Source organism: Mus pahari, chromosome X (genome assembly GCF_900095145.1).
Source record: "Mus pahari chromosome X, PAHARI_EIJ_v1.1, whole genome shotgun sequence".
In the NCBI taxonomy this organism is placed as follows: Eukaryota; Metazoa; Chordata; class Mammalia; order Rodentia; family Muridae; genus Mus; species Mus pahari.
The window spans coordinates 30,296,568-30,316,693 of NC_034613.1; the positions used below are offsets into that span (position 1 = coordinate 30,296,568).

The window sequence follows — 20,126 nt, forward strand, 5'->3', positions numbered from 1 at the left end:
GAGAGAGAGAGAGAGAGAGAGAGAGAGAGAGAGAGAGAGAGAGAGAAGAGACACAGAGACACAGAGACACACACAGAGAGAAAAAAACAGAGACACAGAGCGAGACAGAGTGAGAAAGAGCAAGAAAGAGCAAGAAAGAGAGAGGAGTGAGGGAGAGGGAGAGAGAGAGAAGGAGAGAGGAAGAGAGAGAGCATGACACATACTAGGTATATGCTATACCACTGAATGTGTGGTGGTTGATGCCTGGTTACTTTGAAGACTGAGCAGGAGGACTGTCATGTTTGGGGTCAGCCTGAGCTTAATGAATTTTCAGGTCAGCCTATGGAGTAAGGATCTGCCTCAAAACAACAAGACGACGGCAACACCAACACCAACAACATAATAGAATAAAAAAAAATAACACCTATAAGCAATCAAGCAACAACTACTACTCCCAGTCTGATACCATAGGCTTATGAACCCAGATACTCTAGAAGGTGAGAGAAAGTTCAAGACTAGCCTGGGCAATTTAGTGAGACTCTATCTCAAAATTAAAAAAACAAAACCAAAAACAAAAAAACTAGGAAAAGAGGAACAAGAGTGTAGCTCCATGGTGGAGTGCTTTGCCTAGCATGTACAATGACTTGGATTCCATTCCTGGTACCAGTACCAGGCACATACATAAAGTCCCCAAAATACAAGTCCAAAGCAAATAAGAGATGTCATCAACTGGACAATGGCTGTTACCAACTCTAGCAAGAGACTGACTTCATGGGTTGGAGAGATGGCTCAGTGGTTAAGAGCCAGAGGTCTCGAGTTCAAATCCCAGCAACCACATGGTGGGTCACAACCATCCGTAATGAAATCTGATGCCCTCTTCTGTGATGTCTGAAGCCAGCTATAGTGTACTTACATATAATAAATAAATAAATCTTTAAAAGAAAAAAGAGACTGGGGCTGGTGAGATGGCTCAGTGGGTAAGAGCACCCAACTGCTCTTCCAAAGGTGCAGAGTTCAAATCCCAGCAACCACATGGTGGCTCACAACCATCCTTAACAAGATCTGATGCCCTCTTCTGGAGTGTCTGAAGACAGCTACAGTGTACTTACATATAATAAATAAATAAAAATAAAAAAAATAAAAATAAAAAAAGAAAAAAGAGACTGACTTCATAAGGAAAGAAAAGTTATTATTTCTAGTAATATGAATTTTTGGTGTAATACTTTTAAATAAGCAAAATTAGTAGTTTTAAGTTATTATTTTATATATTTAATATCAAATTATATATTATTTTATCTAATTATACATATATTTCTTATATGTATGGGTACTTTGCCTGCATGTGTACCTGGCGCTCATGGAGGCCAGAACAGGGTATTGGAGCTCCCAGGACTGGAGTTAAAATGATTGTGAGCTGCTATGTGGGTTTTGTGAATCAAACCCAGGTCCTTTTGGAAAAGCAGCCAGTCATCTTAACTGGGGAAGCATCTCTCCAGATCCATTAGTAGATTTTCAAACCAAAATTCAAGAAATTAATTTTTTTCAAGACCGAGTTTCTCTGTGTAGCCCTGGCTGCCTTGGAACTTGCTTTGTAAACAAGGCTGGCCTCAAACTCAGGTATCTGCCTGCCTCTCTCCCAAGTGCCAGAATTAAAGGTATGTGTCACCACATCTAGCTAATTTACTCATTTCTTTGTCTAAGAAATTAAGTCTGATTTGCTTGTAGAACATATACTAATTACATACAATGTTGCCAGATACAGACTACCCTGATGGTTTGATGGTGGATGCAAAAATAATATGCATTCAGTAGAAATGATGAATTTTTATCTTTTCCTGGTTTAGTGACATGTAGTATATTGTTTTGCCCATGCCTTTCCATCAGTCAGTGGTGATGAAGGGAAACAACCAATTCTCTCGCAATAGTGTTCCACATTGCTAAGTTATGCTGCTTTTTAGGGTAGGTATATTTAAACATGCTTTCTTTTCTTTTTAAAAAACATTTGTTTGTTTGTTTGTTTGTTTTTGAGACAGGGTTTCTCTGTAGAGCCCTGGCTGTCCTGGAACTCACTCTGTAGACCATATTTGTTTATTTTTATGTGAGTATACTGTAGCTGTCTTCAGACACCCCAGAAGAGGGCATCAGATCCCATTACAGATGGTTGTGAGTGACCTTGTGGTTGCTGGGAATTGAACTTAGGGCCTCTGGAAGGGCAGCTGGTGCTCTTAATCGCTGAGCCATGTCTCCAGCCCCAACATGCTTTCAATTTAATGATATTTTCGGTTTATAGAATGGGTTAATGGCTTGTTAATCCCATCTCTTTTTTTTTTGTTTGTTTGTTTTTTTGTTTTGTTTTGTTTTGGTTTTGGTTTTTCGAGACAGGGTTTCTCTGTGTAGCACTGGCTGTCCTGGAACTCACTCTGTAGACCAGGCTGGCCTCTGCCTCTCCCAAGTTCTGGGATTAAAGGCGAGCGCCACCACACCTGACTGGTAATCCCATTTTAAATCAGAGAGCATCTGTGTAACTTGTAGCGAATTATCTATTTCCACTAGCACTAGTGATGGTTGTTTGTAATGTACTTGTTATGAAATGGCAGGCTCTTGGAGCAATAAGAATTGCTAGGAGAGGAGTACTACTTGGCAGGAAGTCGGGGACTTTCTTTTTCCTGAGATAGTTCCATTTTGTAGCCAAGGTGCCATGGACCTCTCCTCCCTCCTGCCTCAACTTCCATGCTTTGCTACTGCTAGGATTATACCTAGGGGCTACAATGGCCAACTCAGCTTCAGTTTTGCGTGTTTATAAATGCAATATTCCAAATGCTTCAGTGTTGATTGATATTAGTAATACAGATACATGCTAAAGATGCTCACAAAAGACTGATATGTAAGCAGGAATACCAAATTGTTCATTTATAAAGACAAACATAATCATTCATGCAGATTTGATTTGAAACTATCAAATTATTAAATGAAGATTGTTGATACCATAGAATCAAGAAAAGGTAGGCATGGTAACCACAAATTATGCACAAACAATTGAACAATATAAATGCATAGTACGTTTGTCTGGAATACTTTAAAGGTTCATCTCCCCATTGAGGACTAGAATATTTGCCCCTAGAGAGACTGTAGTATTTGTCTTATAGATCCAGTATTTCTGTGTCTCACATATTGAGTTGTGCTTTAATCCCTCGCCGTCATGTTTTTTTTTTAACCTTTCTGATTAAAAACCCTCAAGAAGCATAATTTTGTTTTCTAAAAAAAAAAAAAAAAAAAAAAAAAAGTTTAGGGCTGGAGAGATGGCTCAGTGGTTAAGAGCACTGACTGCTTGTCTGAAGGTCCTGAGTTCAATTCCCAGCAACTACATGGTGGCTCACAAACATCTGTAATGGAACCTGATGCCCTCTTCTGGTGTGTCCGAAGATAGCTACAGTGTACTTAGATATAATAATAAATAAATCTTTGGGCCAAAGTGAGCAGGGCCTGGGTGAGCAGAGGTCTTGTGTTCAATTCCAGCAAACACTTGATGGCTCACAACCATCTGTACAGCTAGAGTGTACTCATATACATAAAATACATAAATAAATCTTTAAGAAAAATGTTTTTAAAAGTATTCAAAGCTGAATGTGGTGGCACACACCTTTAATCCCAGTACTAGTGAGGCAGAAGCAGGTAGGTATCTGAATTTGAGGTCAGTCTGATCACCATAAGGAGTTCCAGGTCAGCTAGCATATATAGTGAAACTCTGTCTCAGAGAAAACCAAACCAAAACAAAACAACCTCTTCCCATACAACCAAAATGTATTTCTTTATCTTTTCATTTAAATTGTGACTACTATTACTGGACCAGCGGTCTTTTTATTCTTTATGGAAATTACCTATTTTCCTTTTTTCATTTGTTTTCTTTTTGAGATAGGGTTTCAAGTCTTCTCCAACCCTTCAAGTGCTGTGATTAGGGCATGAGTTATCATGCCTGGCAGGAAATTATATTTTTGTTTGTGTTCAAGAAATTAATTTTAGGCTGGAGAGATGGCTCAGAGGTTAAGAGTACTGACTGCTCTTCCAGAGGTCCTGAGTTCAATTCCCAGCAACCACATGGTAACTCACAACCATCTGTAATGAGATCTGACGCCCTCTTCTGATGTGTCTGAAGACAGCTACAGTGTGCTTACATATAATAAATGAATAAATTTTTTATAAAAAAAAAAGAAAGAAAGAAAGAAATCAGGGCGGGCTGCGGGCGCCAGGCAGCCTCGGGGAGCTCTACGAGGCGACAAGGCAGCAGGATTTTGTGGCCTACAGGCTGGTCTAGATCAATGCTGCTGTGTCGCTGAGGCTTGCCTTGAACTCCTGACCCTCGTGTCTCCACCTCCTGAGTTGTGAGCTTGCAGAGGATTCTAATTAGTAGCGGACTTTCTGCACTGGCTAATCAAGAGTGAAAAACCTGAAGAGATGCAGGCAGGAAAACGGAATTAAACTAGGCCTGAGGAGCGATGCAACAGGCATGATGGAAGTCGAGTCCTCCTATTCGGACTTCATCTCCTGCGACCGGACAGGCCATCGGAATGCAGTCCCTGACATCCAGGGTGACTCGGAGGCCGTGAGCGTGCAGAAGCTCGCTGGAGACATGGGCGAGCTCGCACTTGAGGAAGCAGGACAGATAGAGGGAAGTACCCCAGACAAGGAAGCCAGCAGCTAGCCTGAGAGCAGTGATGCAAACACCTCGTCCTGAGTCTGCCTGTGGTCCTAAGGCTGGAAGAGACCCGCTGTACTTCCTGGACTGGAGCCCTGGCCAGCTAGGCCTACCGAGAGCCTCATGGAGTCCTCTGTGGCCCCCACTCCAGCAAAGTCCTCTACCCATACCACAGGCTCCACTCTTCCCCACCTCCCCACGGTGCCCAGGATGTCCACAGCCTGTGGAGAAACAGAGAGGAGTTGAATCCAGGAGCAGGAACAGAATCAGGAAGAAGAGGCCCGGGGTCACTGGCTCCTTACCTCGCGCACAACCTCAGGAGAGCCCACCTCACCAGCGTGGACGATCCGATGAATGCCATTCTTTACTGCACCCTGGAGGGGAAGAGACAGGTTGGGTGTGGCTCTGAGAGGATCCTAACGAGCTCTGTCTCGGCCACACTTTGGGGTCTGACTTTTGGCAAGTGTCACTGTCCCCACAATCAGGCTAGGCTACTTGAAATGTACAGGACAGTGTGGCCTGGTTTCCCAAGTCAGGAATAGAGTGGAAACGTTTTACTCTGAGAGAGAGAAAAAAAGAAATCAATTTTATTTGTTTTGCTTCTTTTTCAAGACAGGCTCTCTGTGTAGTTCTAGCTGTTCTGGAACTAGTTCTACAGACCAGGCTGGCTTTGAACTCAGAGGTCATCAGCCTATCCTGCCCCTACCCCCACCCCAACTCCCATCCCCGTACTAGTTGGTATTAAAAGCTTGTGCCAAGATGCCCTGTTACATTCTTGATTTATAGTTCAGTTTTTAACTATCAGAGTGAAGCAGGGGAAAGCAACCTGATGACTTATTTGATAATTCTATGACAGCACTTCACTGTCCAATGATTATAGCCACCAGATTAAAAAAAATAGGTTGTTCAATTAAATTCAGAAAAACAAGTAGCATAAGCAAGCTCAAAATGTAGATGAAGTATACTTGCACCAAAAGGTGTTCACCTTAATTGAAATTCAAATTTGACTAGGTATCTTGTAATTTTATTTGCTGAACCTGACAACTTTAACTTTAACATGAAGCTATGAGGCTCGCTTAGGCTCAAGCTGCTTGATAAGCATCAATCTACTCTGTTGCTTCAGATAGGAAGCAAAACCTATTATCCTTACAAATTATTTAGCATAGTGGTAGGGGACAACAAAGACCTAAGAGCCTTGACCCTTTGAGGCACCCGTAACTGACTGCCACAATTTCTGCTTTGATTCCCTCCCCCACTCTATTCTTCCTGCAACCAGAAAGAATTGCTTGATCGCTTCTTCCTTCTAAGTCCCGCCCTTTCGACTACCCCCAATGGAGACTAAGCTGTTACTGAAAAGGAGCCGACAAAAGCGTCAACGTGGAGTCGAGAGGAGCGGAAGTAGTCAGATTTCGCTGAGGGCCGTAAAGCGGATAGTGTTTTCGCCTTCCGGATTAACGACAGCAGCTCCGACTGTCAGTGCAGGCCTTCCTCGTGCCGGACCCTTCCTAATTCAATTTCCTTCCCATTCCGGGCCCTTCCCTATCGTCGCCCCTTTCACCTTGGATCATGTTCAAGAAGTAAGGACACGCTGTGGCCTCCATCGGCTGCTTACAAAGGCGGTGGGGGTGGGGGTGGGGAAGAGGGAGAGAGCAAAGGTCCTCTTTCTCTCTCCCCTGCCCCTGCTATCCTGACTTCCTAAGGTTTTGTAAATATAGTACTATGCTCTCACTCCAGACTTGGACCACTTCTTTACGCTTTCCATCCTTAATCTTCAATCGGGTTTGGCTCTCCCGCTCCCATTTCCTTCCTCCTTAGCCCTGTTCTGCCCCTCCGGCAGTGCTATCTCCATTCCTAGTATTCTACCAATCACATTCTTGCACTGTGATTTAGAGGCACATCCTCAGCTGAAAGGAGAGCCCTGCACTCTGCCATATGTTTATTAGTTATGAACTGAAAAAAAGGAAGGCTTGACTTCCTGGGTCATGGCAGTGAAGGAGTCTGGGTGACAGGAAGCTAGCGGCCGGCCTGTCAAGCCTATTGCTTAGCTGCTAGATTAACCTTGTCTTGAGAACAACGTGTGCTAGTCAGTGTAAGGAAGACCAAATTCCTTGGAAACCTATCCAGTGGGTTTATCTTCCAGATTTGATAGACGCAAAAGGAAAAAAGGGGAACATGGGCAAAGGAAGGTGGGTTTTGTGCATGAAAATTTGAGCAAATCTGGACAGGGACTTTAAAATTATCCCACTATTTCTTAAAAAAAATCAACAGACTACATAGCCTGCTGGGGCTCATTCTTTTGTTATGCTTCGGTTGGTCTTTTGTATTTTAATGTGTGAGGTTTCTTTTAGATTAAAACAATAGATTTTTATTAAATAGATGGGAGTATTTTTTCCTTTGAGCAGAAATTTTCAGTAAAAGGCATTTTCGTTAGCTGATAACAGATTCTAGCATAATAAGTTCTCTGCCCCCAATAATTGCAGTATGAATGGCAGTTTATTCTAATACTGTTTTGTATTGTATAAGACAAATGGAAATTGGTATTTTAAAAACAATTTATTTCATAATTATTTTAAGCATGAGTACTTGCTTGGGAATAGATGATTAATTAGAACCTTACTTTTAGATTTCTGATTCTTCTGCTTAGCAATGCCCCTTTTTTTTTTCCTCAAAAAATCATTTGCCAGATTTGATGAAAAAGAAAATGTGTCCAACTGCATCCAGTTGAAAACCTCGGTTATTAAGGGTATTAAAAATCAATTGCTAGAGCAATTTCCAGGTATTGAACCATGGCTTAATCAAATCATGCCTAAGAAAGATCCTGTGAAAATTGTCCGATGGTAAGTCCTTGTTTTTCTCCATGTAAAGATTAGAGTAGCTTAATATCAAAGGTTAGATTGTTTTCATTCTAAATGGAATTATTATCGATAGAGCAATGATGAGAATAGACAGAATTAACTCTAGAAGTTGTATTTCTATTTTCAAATCTTATCTATGTATATGAAAATGTCACTTTGTGTACTGTTTTATCAAAGACTTGTTTTTATTTATAAGTGGATTTATTTCAGCTTGCTCTTGAGATTTATTTTATACTTGACAGTGGAATTACAATAATAAAATGTAGAATGAAATTGGCTGTAGCAGGTTATATTTTCTCTCTTTTTTTCTATATAGAACAAGTATTTTTTGGTCAGAATATTTACTGGAAAATAAGCTTAATGTATCTTGTTATGTGCATATTTCATGTTGTAATTTTTATAGGATGTTTGACTTACATCCATTTTTGAAGGAAAGTATCTAACTTTGTTCTCTGTGACATTTGTCTTACAGGTATCTAACTTTGTTCTCTGTGACATTTGTCTTACAGCCATGAACACATAGAAATCCTTACAGTAAATGGAGAATTACTGTTTTTTAGACAAAGAGAAGGGCCTTTTTATCCAACTTTAAGATTACTTCATAAATGTAAGTCTTGGTAGAAATACACATTTTGGAATACAAAAATATACAAAAGGAGTTGAAAAGTATAGGAATGGAAAGTGACTTCTGATAGTTTATTTATTATTAGTGCTAAGTAATAAGGAGTACAAAGGTAAAGTGGTTCCTCATCTCGTGGTAAGTCTGAAAAATGCAAATTATCTTCTGCATTAGAAAAAGCACCCCCCAAATGAAGCATTCATTAGTTCATCCATTCAATAAAAGCATGGAGTGATGGCGCACAGATGTAATCACAGAGCTTAGGAGCTGAGACAAGAAATCGATACAATTTTGAGGCCAGGCTGGGCTATAGGGTGATGCATTTCCCCCAAACAAAGATCCCAGAAATATTCATTAATTATTTAGTGAACTTTCTTTGTTTTTGTTTTGTTTTGGTTTTTGTTTTTTTGTTTTGTTTTTTGAGACAGGGTTTCTCTGTGTAGCCCTGGCTGTCTTGGAACTCACTCTGTAGACCTGTAGACCAGGCTGGCCTCAAACTCAGAAATCCGCCTGCCTCTGCCTCCCAAATACTGGGATTAAAGGCGTGTACCATCACTGCCCGGCTTTTAGTGAACTTTCTATGTGGTAGGCACTAGGCTACTTACTAAGAAGTACAATTGTAAGCAAAGACAGACATAGTCTTCTGTCCTTATTGTAGTTGGAAGAATAGACCAGTATGTAATTGTAAACATATACATAAACTAAAAGGGCTTTAAACATTTTCATTTAAGTTTGTTACTAGAGTTCTGTAATTATCTGTGCATTGGGTAAAAATGGAAATCCTATTTATTACTAATTAAATACATTGATATATATCTTGAAATTAAATAATGTTTATTTCATATATACATTTATAGATTGTTAGTTTGAGTATATTACAAAAAGTTGAAGGTATAATTCCAATGAGCAAGAACTTTTCAAATGGAAACAAATAATTTCCTATTCTGTTTGTTATTGTTACCAAGAGGCAGGAGGAAGGGTAGTGACTTATAGGCTCTATTGATGATGTGTATTAGTGGTGATTATTTTGCCTAGTATTATAGAAGTCAGGAGTGGCAAAACTGTTAGGCAATTTTTTAAGCAGGTGAAATATTTTAATATTTATAAAACTAAGTATAATTATTCAATTAAGCATTGATTTTATTTTCAGATTAAGACCTGATAGAAATTAAATCCTGGGGGCTGGAGAGATGGCCTAGAGGTTAAAAGCACAGACTGGTCTTCCAGAGGTTCCAAGTTCAATTCTCAGCAACCACATGGTGGCTCACAACAGTCTAATAATGAGATCTGGTGCCTTCTTTGGGCCTTCAGGCCTACATGCATGAAGAATGCTATATACATAATCAATCAATCAATCAATCAATCAATCATATATATATATGAATGAAATAAATTAAATCCTGATGCAATGGGAATAATTGTTTTGTTGTTTGAGGTTTTTGTTTGTTTGTTATTGTTCCTTGAGACAGACACTAGGTAGCCAAGGCTGGTTTTCTATTTCTAATTATCCTGCTCCTACCTCCCAGGTGCTGGGATTATAAAGTTGTGTTACCATACCTGGCTATTTTTAGAAACCTTGAAAAACTTAAAAACTTCTCTAGGGGCTGGATCGATGGCTTATCAGGTAAGAGGACTGACTGCTCTTCCAGAGTTCAATTCCCAACATCTATATGGTTGCTCACAACTGTCTGACTATAGTCCCATGGGATCCAATTCCCTCTTCTGGTGTGTATACATGCAGATGAAACACTGATAAAATGCATACATAAATAAATCTCAGAAAAACAAAACAAACCAAGCAAACAACTCTATTCATCCTGTGAAAGCCTTTAAAATTACTTTTTTAAAAGATTTATTTATTTTATGTATATGAGTACACTGTCCCTATCTTCAGACACACCAGAAGAGGGATCCCAGTACAGATGGTTGTGAGCCACCGTGTGGTTGCTGGGAATTGAACTCAGAACCTCTGAAAGAGCAGCCAGTGCTCTTAACTGCTCAGCCATCTCTCCAGCCCTAGAGATTCTTTAATCATTGGTTTATAAGTTACTGATATACACATAGAGATAGAGATACTTTTTTTTAGGATTATAAAAAGAATAAATGCACATAAATCTGGGAGATCACAGGAATAGGAAACTACTGAGCACACGAATTCCTATAAAGTTAAGTATATTTAGTGCATTGGCATACTCTTTTCCACTTTATTTCCTATGTTATATACAAATGTTTCCTATTTTGTTTTATTTTGTCCTGGAGATTGAATTCAGGACCTGTGCATACTAGGTATATATCACTATACTGCTAAGCACAACTTTTTTTTTTTTTTTTTTTTGAGACAGGGTTTCAAGGGTTTTTCTGTGTAGCCCTGGCTGTCCTAGAACTCACTCTATAGACCAGGCTGGCCTTAAACTCAGATATCCCCCTGCCTGATATTAAAGGCATGTGCCACCACTGCCTGTTTTTTTTTTTTGTTGTTGTTGTTGTTCTTTTTAAATTAGGCTCTCTTTTACTTATTTTTTTTTCTCTATTAAGATTCGGCATTGATAAGTTAATATGCATTTACAGTTAGTGAGTCACTATTTATGATGTTATTAGTCATAAAAGTTCTTTCTATATAATTCTATAGGTATTGCCAGACCCAAAATGTCAAGTGTCTGCCATTCAATATACAGAATAAATTTACTCCTATAAATATACCAGTTGATTTACCTGGTTACTCCTCCCAATGACCACTGATCTTTTTGAGAGTATTTTATTTCTGCTTTTTTCATTCAGATGTTATATTGTGAACATTTCCAGGCACTAAGTATTCCCTAAATGCATGGTTTATTATAGTTTCATTACTCTTATTGACATGCCTTAAGTTGTTTATATCTTATCTCATTGGTTAGACATTGTGATCTATCTCAGTTTATTTATGCTTTACATGTTAGTGCTGGAACAAATATCTATCTAATATACTGCATATCAATCCATTTTTTAAAAGATTTATTTATTTGTAAGTACACTGTAGCTGTCTTCAGACATTCCAGAAGAGGGCGTCAGATCTCATTATGGATGGTTGTGAGCCACCATGTGGTTGCTGGGATTTGAACTCAGGACCTTTGGAAGAGCAGTCAGTGCTCTTACCTGCTGAGCCATCTCACCAGCCCTCTGTCCATTTTCTTTAGAACAGACTCATAGAAGTAGAGTTACTGGGTCAAAGAGTGGATCTCTTTTTTTCAAGGCTTTCAATGTATGCTGCTAAGTTGTCCTAAAGGAGGCTCATACCCATTTACAAGCCTTGTAGCAGTCTGTAAGAATGCTTGTTGCTACACTCTTTTCTTGAAAATACTTATCTGTGGTGGCGTACACCTTTAGTCCCAGCACTTGGGAGGCAGAGGCAGGCAGATTTCTGAGTTTGAGGCCAGCCTGGTCTAAAAAGTGAGTTCCAGGACAGCCATGGCTATACAGAGAAACCCTGTCTCAAAAAAAAAAAAAAAAAAAAAAAAAAAAAAAAAAAAAAAAAAAAAAAAAAAAAGAAAGAAAAGAAAATACTTATCAACTTTGTCAGTAAAAAAGAGTGGTTTGGCTTTTATCTTGCAACCATCAGAGTACTGTAATTTTGGAAAATACTTGTTTATGTTCTTTGCCTTTATCTTGAGTCTTCAGCCATATTAATTCATATAATTTGTTTCTTCTCTTGTAGATCCTTTTATCTTGCCACATCAGCAGGTTGATAAAGGAGCCATCAAATTTGTACTCAGTGGAGCAAATATCATGTGTCCTGGCTTAACTTCTCCTGGAGCTAAGCTTTATCCTGCCGCAGTAGATACTATTGTTGTATCCTTCCCAGGGTTTAACTGCTGAAAACTGTTCATTGTATTCTTATCATTTCTGAAAGATCTATCATCCAAGAGAATATTACATGTGCTTTTAATTTATATTATTATTTTTTCAGAGACAAGCCAAGGCTAGCCTTGAACTTGTGACTCTGATGCGCCAGTCTCCCAACTGCTAGGATTAGTCATGTGCTACCACACCCTGTTGCAGGGAACTTTTTAATTTTGGCCAAAGAAAAATGAGAGGTAAACTCAAACCAACTGTTTTTTTTCCTTTTCTTTCTTTCTTTCCTTCCTCCTCCCTCCCTCCTTTCTTTCTTTCTTTCTTTCTTTCTTTCTTTCTTTCTTTCTTTCTTTCTTTCTTTCTTTCTTTCTTTCCTCCCTCCCTCCTTTCTTTCTTTCTTTCTTTCTTTTGTTTGTTTTGTTGTTTGTTTGTTGTTTTTTTGAGACAGTGTTTCTCTGTATAGCCCTGGCTGTCCTGGAACTCACTCTGTAGGCCAGGCTGGCCTCAAACTCAGAAATTCGCCTGCCCCTGCCACCCAAGTGCTGGGATTACAGGCGTGCACCACCACGCCCAGCTTTGATTCCCTTCTTCTAAGCCCTAGTTATACTCTGGTTTTGTTGTTGTTGTTTTGGTAATTTTTTTCTTTTCTTTTCTTTTTTTTTTTGAAACAGAGTCTTAGTATGTATCCTTGGATGGCCTCAAACTCACAAGTCTGCCTGCCCCTGCCTTCTGAGTCCGGGGTTTAAAGGTATGTGCTGTAATACTCATCTATCTTTTTTCTTTTTTCTTTTTTAATATATATCTCACTATATATATAAGCCTGGCTGGCTTAGATTTTACTGTGTAACCAGACTATCCTCTTCTATAATCCTGTATCTGTTTTTTGAGTTCTAGGATTACAGGTGTGTACTACTATTCCCAGTTCTCCTCTTGCCTCCCTCCCTCCTTCCTTCCTTCCTTCCTTCCTTCCACAATCGTAAACTGGTCTTGAATTTACAATATAGCCAACACTAGTCTTGAACTCTTGATTCACGGGTCATTGGATTACTGGCATATATTATCATCATACCTGTTTTTTTTTTCTTTAAAAAAATAAATGTGTGTGGTGTGTGCGTGTGTGTGTGTGTGTGTGTGTGTGTGTGTGTGTGTGTGTGTACCTAAAAGGACAACTTTTAGGAGTCAATTCTCTCTACTCTAGGTTCTTAGGATAGAACTCAGGTTGTCAGGCCAGTGTCTAAAAGCACTTCTAGCTTCTGAAATATCTTGCCCTCCCTTTTAATTTCTTAATGATAAACTATGTTTCATTTTACATGAATTAATTGTACAAGCTAATTGAAAAGTTATGAAGGAGTTCCTGTGTCATTGCAGCCTGTTTACACCCTATTATCAGACTCAGGATGCAGTCTGAAACTTGATTATGAATAGGTTATAAGTGATATGAGTGGACACTCTTTTACACATGAACTTGTCACTTTAATGTTTAGTTTGATTATCCAGATACAGTGGAGTAAAAACGTTCAAGAGGGAACTGAATTGAGGCAGCAGGTATGGATGCTTATTTATCAAACAACTCTGTATTAGGAGAAATACCAGAAATCCTCAACATTTATTTTAAAAATTCACTTTTACTCTGGGTGACGGTGGTCCACACCTTTGATTTTAGCACTCAGGAGGCAGAGGCAGGTGGATCTCTGAGAGTTCCAGGACAGCCAGGGCTACACAGAGACTCTCAAAAAAAGGGAGTTTAATTGTGTGTGCTTGAGAGAGAGAAGGAGAGAGAAGAGAGGTGGGTGGAGGTGAATCTTGTCCTGTGTAGCCTGATTAGTTTGGAACTCACTAGGTAGCCTAGGGTGGCTGTGAATCTGCCTGTGTCAACCTCCCAGTGCTGGGCAGCATGCATTATTATACTCAGTCTAAAAATTCAATTTTTGGTGGTGGTTTGGACTGGAGAACATTTTTTTGTAAGAGAAATGTATATTTTGTTTTTTATTTTTGAAGATAGTTTTGATATGCAGCACAAGTTAGCTTTGAACTCGTGGTGATTCTCCTACTTCAACTTCCCAAGTACTGGGATTTCAGGTGAGCACCACCACTTCTGATTCCCAAACACACTTAAACACACATGCATGCATATTTGGAAAAGATTTTAATATATCCAACTTAAAAATCCTTGAATAAACACATTTTGAGGAAGAGTCTTGAATTCTTGGTGAGATGCTTGTATAGTTCTCCTATGGATTGCAGGCACGAGCTATCATGCCTGGCTGGGACTTTCTGTTTTGTTTTGAATCAGGGCCTCTTTTACATAGTTCTGGTTGTCCTGGAAATCATATAGGAACCAGACTTACCTCCCAGGTTTCCTCCTGCCTCTGCCTCACAACTGCTGGAATTAAAGGCTAAGGATGCATTTTTTTAAAATATAGCTCACTTGGAAGGGCTGTATGGCCCCCACCTTGACTAAGTTTGACTATCGCATAATTATAGGTCTCAGAAAAAAAAAAGACAGCAGCTACTAATAATGAATGTAATAGGTCAAATAAATGTATTTGGAGACACTGTAATGTAGATTCAAATAATAAGGAACAAGTGAAACCTACATAAATAACTAGCTTGGCAGTGATGGCACATGCCTTTAATCCCAGCACTTGGGAGGCAGAGGCAGGCGGATTTCTGAGTTTAAGGCTAGCCTGGTCTAGAGTGAATTCCAGGACAGCCAGGGCTAAACAGAGAAATCATGTCTCAAAAAACCAAAGGAAAAAAAAAGAAAGAAAAATAGTATATCCTATTCAACTCTTTCAAAGAAAGGAACAAGGAGCTGTAAGTAGTGGTATACACCTGCATTCCCACAACCTGGGAAGCTGAAATAGACAACTGCCATGAACAAACCAGAAATAGAAGAACTAGTAACAAACTGAGACAGCTTCAAATCAAAATAGTCTTCATGTATAGCACAACTAATGCTGGATTTTTTATTCCTTTGAGATAGGGTTTCACTATACACCCCTGGCTACCATAGAAGTTGCTATGTAGACCAGGCTGGTCTCAAACTTGAAGATCTTCTTGCTTCTGCCTCCTCAGCACTGAAAGTAAAGATGTGCAGCACCACATTTGGCTGTGCTGATCTTTAAGCCATAAATCACGTGATTCCTATAATCTGCTTTGTTTAAGGATTGCTAGGGAGGAAACTCACTCCCACGTTTTTCTTCTATTTGTTTTTGAAACACGGTCTCATGTATCCCAGGCTGGCCTGGAACCCATTTGAGCTTCCTGCCTCTATTTCCTAACTGCTGGATTATAAGTGTGAGCCAGCAGATTCTCCCCCAATCCTCTTTCAAGATCCAGACTAGTTTTGAGTTTCCAATCCTGACCCAACCTTCCAGGTACTGCTGTTACAGAGGTACACCGCTGCACCTCTGCTCTGTATAGTTTAAAGGGTGTATTTATACTATGGATAGGACTAAGTATTCTGTATCATTTCTACTTTGCAGCAATATTTCATCTATATTATCTATTAAATAGGATTTTGTTAATATGGACAGGAGTCCATCTTCTGCTTTGTCATAGACAGAGCAGTCATTTGCCTCAGGTTGAGAAAAGGAATAGTAATTAGTGGGAACAAGGAAATCACTCTGGGGTTAAAAAAAATCTAGTCTTTTGGAATGTGTTCAAAGGTATGTTTTAACTGGATGTGGTGGTTTATGCCTGTGATCCCAGCACTTGAAAGGCTGAGTCAGGAAAACTGTTGTTAGTTTGAGGCCAGCCTGAGTTATGTAGTCAACGACAAAAATATCAGGGTATAGTGGCACATACATACTTTTAGTCCTAGCACTCAGGAGGATCTTTGTGGATGGTACATAGTGTGACGCTACCAACAAAAGAAAAGGCATATTCTTCGCCTTGTGCTCAAAATGCCTCCTTTTGTGGTATTTATAGCTTAAGGATAGAATAAGTTGTGTATGTTAGACACATGTTGTATTGAAATAGATGCTAGTCATATACTAGGTGCTCAAATATTTTTGTTACACTGAATGGACTACTGGAAAGTCAACAGAAAAAAGGATTCTGTGAGGACAAGGTTATCGTTTATGTTTATAGATTTAAACAGTGGTATGTTTTTAGTTCTGGAGTTTCCTTGACTGGAAGATCTTCCTAGTATTAAACTTTACCATCACCCCCTACCCCCCTTTGAAGATGCAGTTTTAACCCTAACCCTAACACTCATTTGAAATAACAGATTTAGAGGAATTATAAAAAATTATAGAGACATTGTATGTATATTTGAACTTATAAAAACAAACATTACAGCATGAAACATAGATGCTTTAAATGATGTTCATTGTTTTATTTGTATAAAGGTTGAAACCATTATTAGGGGCTCTTCAAAACAGAATAGAAATGTATTTTTTTTTCAGACAGTGTCTTGCTATATAACATACAGCTGGCCTTAAACTAGCTATGTAGCCCAGACTTTCCTGGAAATTTATGGTTTTTCCAACTTTCTGAGTGTGGCCATTATCAGCTTGTACCTTGCCCAGCTGGGAATCTAATTATCTTATGTGTTATTTATTATAAAGCCCCATTTGGTGGTGAAAATTACTAAAACAGTTGCTATATATTTCACAGACTTTAGTATTTGTCCACAATAAATTCTATCTTCTTTATGCCTGATTCCTGGTTTGGTACATATGGAGGTGCAATACTGATATTTGGCTTGAAACTAAAGGACTGATTCATTTAGGACTTATTGGATATTTACATTGTCCCCACAGACTCTCAGGTTCCTGCTCCTAAGGAGTCAGTGGTCTAGGAGAGGACCAAAGATTGGTTCAAATGGCAAAAGGATCATTGTTTCTCACACTTCCCTTCCCCAAATTGAGAAAAAGTTTTCTTAGCTTGTTTTCAGGCAATCATGGCAGAAGGAAAACAACATGCTTTATGTGTGGGCGTCATGAAGATGTCTGCAGAAGATATGTAAGTTTCACTTTAGGCTCCTTTTACTGACATATGAATGGTTCATATGCATCTGTTCAAGAAGCATCTGTTGCAGGTGGAGTTTGATGTCATTCATACTACATCTTACAAATACCTAAGCTGAGTAGCTCACTTCTACACTTGATCTTAGTCAAAAGGCTGAGAAGCGATAGAGTAGCTCACTTCTTATTTTTTTTTTCCTAGCACTTACGAAGTCCCTTATCTTCAGAGTTACATTCTTAAGCATTTTGAAAGGAAACATGCTAAAACAAGTATTTTATACCTATGTATGTGGTATTTAGGATTTTCTCTTTAGTATCTAGATTTAAATTGATAATAGAGGGCTGTGTATTTTACTGCTAGTTTTTAAAACACACTAGTATTTGCTGGTATAGTAGCACATGACTATAATCCTAGCACTTGGGAGGTGGAGGCAGGGAGATTGTGAGTTTGAGGCTACCTGAGACTGTTTCAAAAATAAATAATGATATAGTTCAGAACCGTATACTATTTTACATTCTGCTCTGGTGATAGAAATGTAGCATGTTTCCAACATATATAACCAAAATTTTATTTTGTTTCAAGATTTACTATGTTGATATTTGCCTATCCTGTTGGTATTATTCTGTTTGCTTGCTAGACTGCTAAAATTAGTATTTTAATTTAATTTGTTTTGTTTTGTTTTTTTTAAGATGGATTTCTTTGCATAACCTTGCTCTCATGGAGCTAGCTCAATAGAGCAGGCTGGTCTTGAACTCAGAGACCCCCCCCCTGCTTCTGCTTTCCAAGTGCTGGAATTAAAAGAATTTGCTATCACTGCCTGGTTAACTTTGGGGGTTTTGAGATAGGGTCTCTTGTAGCCCTGGTTAACCTTGAATTCCTGATCTGTCTCCAGTGTTGGGTTTACAGATGTGTGCCTCACACCAGCTTTAGAATCACTGTAACCATGAATTTCAGAGGTGGTTATGTGGCTTAGCGGTGAAGGGCTTGTGCAGCATGTGTGAGTGAAGCCCTGGGTTTGACTCTGTAGCACCACAAAAAACAAATAGCCAACTAAAAGAGGTATCAGACCCAGCAAACATAGTAAGCCCACAAACTGCCACTGAGTCTATAGTTTAGGCAATAATGTAATGACAGGAAATTTCCTACATGTTGCTTAATGATTATGAAGTATTGAGATACTTTGGATTGTGTTTATCATGAATGCATAAAAATTCATAAAGCATGTTTCTGTGTTTTTTCCTTCTACAGTGAGAAAGTAAACAAAGGAATTGGCATTGAAAATATCCATTATCTAAACGATGGTCTGTGGCATATGAAGACATATAAATGAGCCTCAAAAGGAGTATGTGTGGGCTAACTATGGATACTGTGCTGTATCTGTGTCTGTGTCACAGCATGAAGACAAAAGCCTCAATGTTTATGCTGAATAAAAATTCTGCGAATGCTAAATTTCTGTTAGTTTCAGAAATTATTTTAACTTTTCTTAAACACCACAATGGGGTAGCAAACTTGACTACTAAAAGATATATGGTAAATAACTCAGCAGACGACTCAATGTCCTCTTTAGGCTAATGGTACAAGGGGCTTGGTAAACATGTTTGCCACGTTATGGTGGACTCCAGAAGCTAGGTTTCTAATTTTCTTCCATTATTCAGAGCACCCAGACGTGTTCCCTCTGTATGTGTGTGAATGTGTGTTTGTTGTTTTAAATTTCACTGTGGAATGTTCCAAACATAGTGTAAAATCTAGGTGTAGTATAATAGACTCTCCTTCCTTCATCACCCTGCTTCGCTCTATGGGCACTCCTTTTTATCTCTCCCTCAGCTTTCCTCCCTATTCCCCAGTTACTGTGAAGCAAAGGTTAGCCTACTATTTTACCTTTAACTACTTTTATATGTATCTTTAGGAAGAAAAATAGCCTTTAAAAAATACAGCTACAATACCCTGAAAATGCTTAAAAAGTTATTTTCTAATATGATCTACTACATAAACTTGTAGGATTCCTTCAGTTGTCTCTTTTCAAGTTTTATAAACTGTTAGTTTTGTTTTGTTTTGTTTTTTGGGAGGGGGGTTCGAGACAGGGTTTCTCTGTGTAGTCCTGGCTGTCTTGGATCTCACTCTGTAGACCAGGCTGGCCTCTAACTCAGAAATCCACCTGCCTCTGCCTCCCAAATGCTGGGATTAAAGGAGTGTGCCACCACTGTCCGACAACTGTTAGTTTTCTTGAGCTAGGGATCAGATAAGATCCTTATCGTACTTGGTTGATATTTTTATCTTAATTGATAAATTCGTTTCTTTCATCTTTTAAATCATTTAAGAAATGTAGTTTTGCCTTATGAAGTTTATACAGTCTATTTTTTGTATCACTGCCCTTTGTATACAGCAATATACAATATATAATCCTGTAAAAAACCAGGGTTTGTCAGATTAAGGTTCCTTTATAGTACCTTCTCTTAAGTCAAACCTTACTATAAGATATTTAAACTTTCAGATTTGGGTTCCACTATATTCCTTTCAAAATGTATGTCTCCTATCCTGAGGGCCACGGGCTATCTTTAGAAAATATGGTAATTTGTTTTGGAGTTAACTTTGCTTCCCAGTGACCTTGCTATGCTAGTGTTTCAGCCATCTTTCTCTGTTTACCAATCCTCACATGTGAGATGGATACAAACATTTACAAGATTGTGGTGATTGTATTACAGTTAGAAGTTGGAGAGAATGGTGAGGGTGGATAGGGGGAGAGAGGCAGAGACAGAGACAGACAAACACAGACAGATCATTCAGCTGCCTGTTCCAGCTGGGCCTCCCAGAACATAACATAGATGAATATAGATCTGATCCTCAGATTGGCAAACCATCCGTGGGGACTGATGGACCTTGTAAGACTTAAAGAGATTTCCCAGTTACAATATAAATATATTAATTTGTATAATTGGCCTATATAGAGTAAATGATTAATAAGTTTCTTGGTAAATATAAAGACCAAAGAATGGTTGATAAGTTGGGATAATAATACTTAATCTGGGCTGGAGTAAGGCTTGGAGAATTTGTCCTGCTTCTCCCTGAATTAGAATGCTTATCACTGGCGCACGCCTTTAATCCCAGCACTTGGGAGGCAGAGGCAGGCGGATTTCTGAGTTCGAGGCCAGCATGGTCTACAGAGTTCCAGTACAGCCAG

General features: G+C 38.9%; 3 protein-coding genes across 4 annotated transcripts in view; 2 read left to right on the forward strand and 1 right to left on the reverse strand.

Moving 5' to 3' along the window:
• The window catches only part of Cul4b (cullin 4B), a 101,884-nt gene that overhangs the window by 61,176 nt on the left and 20,582 nt on the right, over nt 1-20,126 (reverse strand). The window contains exon 2 of the mRNA XM_021187809.2: nt 4,975-5,046. The gene's annotated coding sequence lies outside the window, so the exon portion shown is untranslated. The remainder of the gene's footprint in view (nt 1-4,974; nt 5,047-20,126) is intronic.
• On the forward strand, nt 4,393-4,717 carry LOC110314209 (cAMP-dependent protein kinase inhibitor gamma-like). The gene has a single exon (XM_021188661.1). The coding sequence runs from the start codon at nt 4,484-4,486 to the stop codon at nt 4,676-4,678; it is 195 nt and encodes a 64-aa protein (XP_021044320.1). The 5' UTR covers nt 4,393-4,483; the 3' UTR covers nt 4,679-4,717.
• On the forward strand, nt 5,939-18,490 carry Mcts1 (MCTS1 re-initiation and release factor). Of its 2 annotated transcripts, XM_029533972.1 has the most exons (7): nt 5,939-6,249; nt 6,813-6,858; nt 7,357-7,509; nt 8,037-8,134; nt 11,838-11,971; nt 16,878-16,945; nt 18,197-18,490. In XM_029533972.1, exons 2-7 carry the CDS (start codon nt 6,845-6,847, stop codon nt 18,276-18,278), a joined length of 549 nt encoding a protein of 182 aa, XP_029389832.1. In that variant the 5' UTR covers nt 5,939-6,249; nt 6,813-6,844; the 3' UTR covers nt 18,279-18,490. The 2 variants fall into 2 exon arrangements, with proteins under 2 accessions (XP_029389832.1, XP_021043722.1); XM_021188063.2 differs by lacking the exon at nt 6,813-6,858.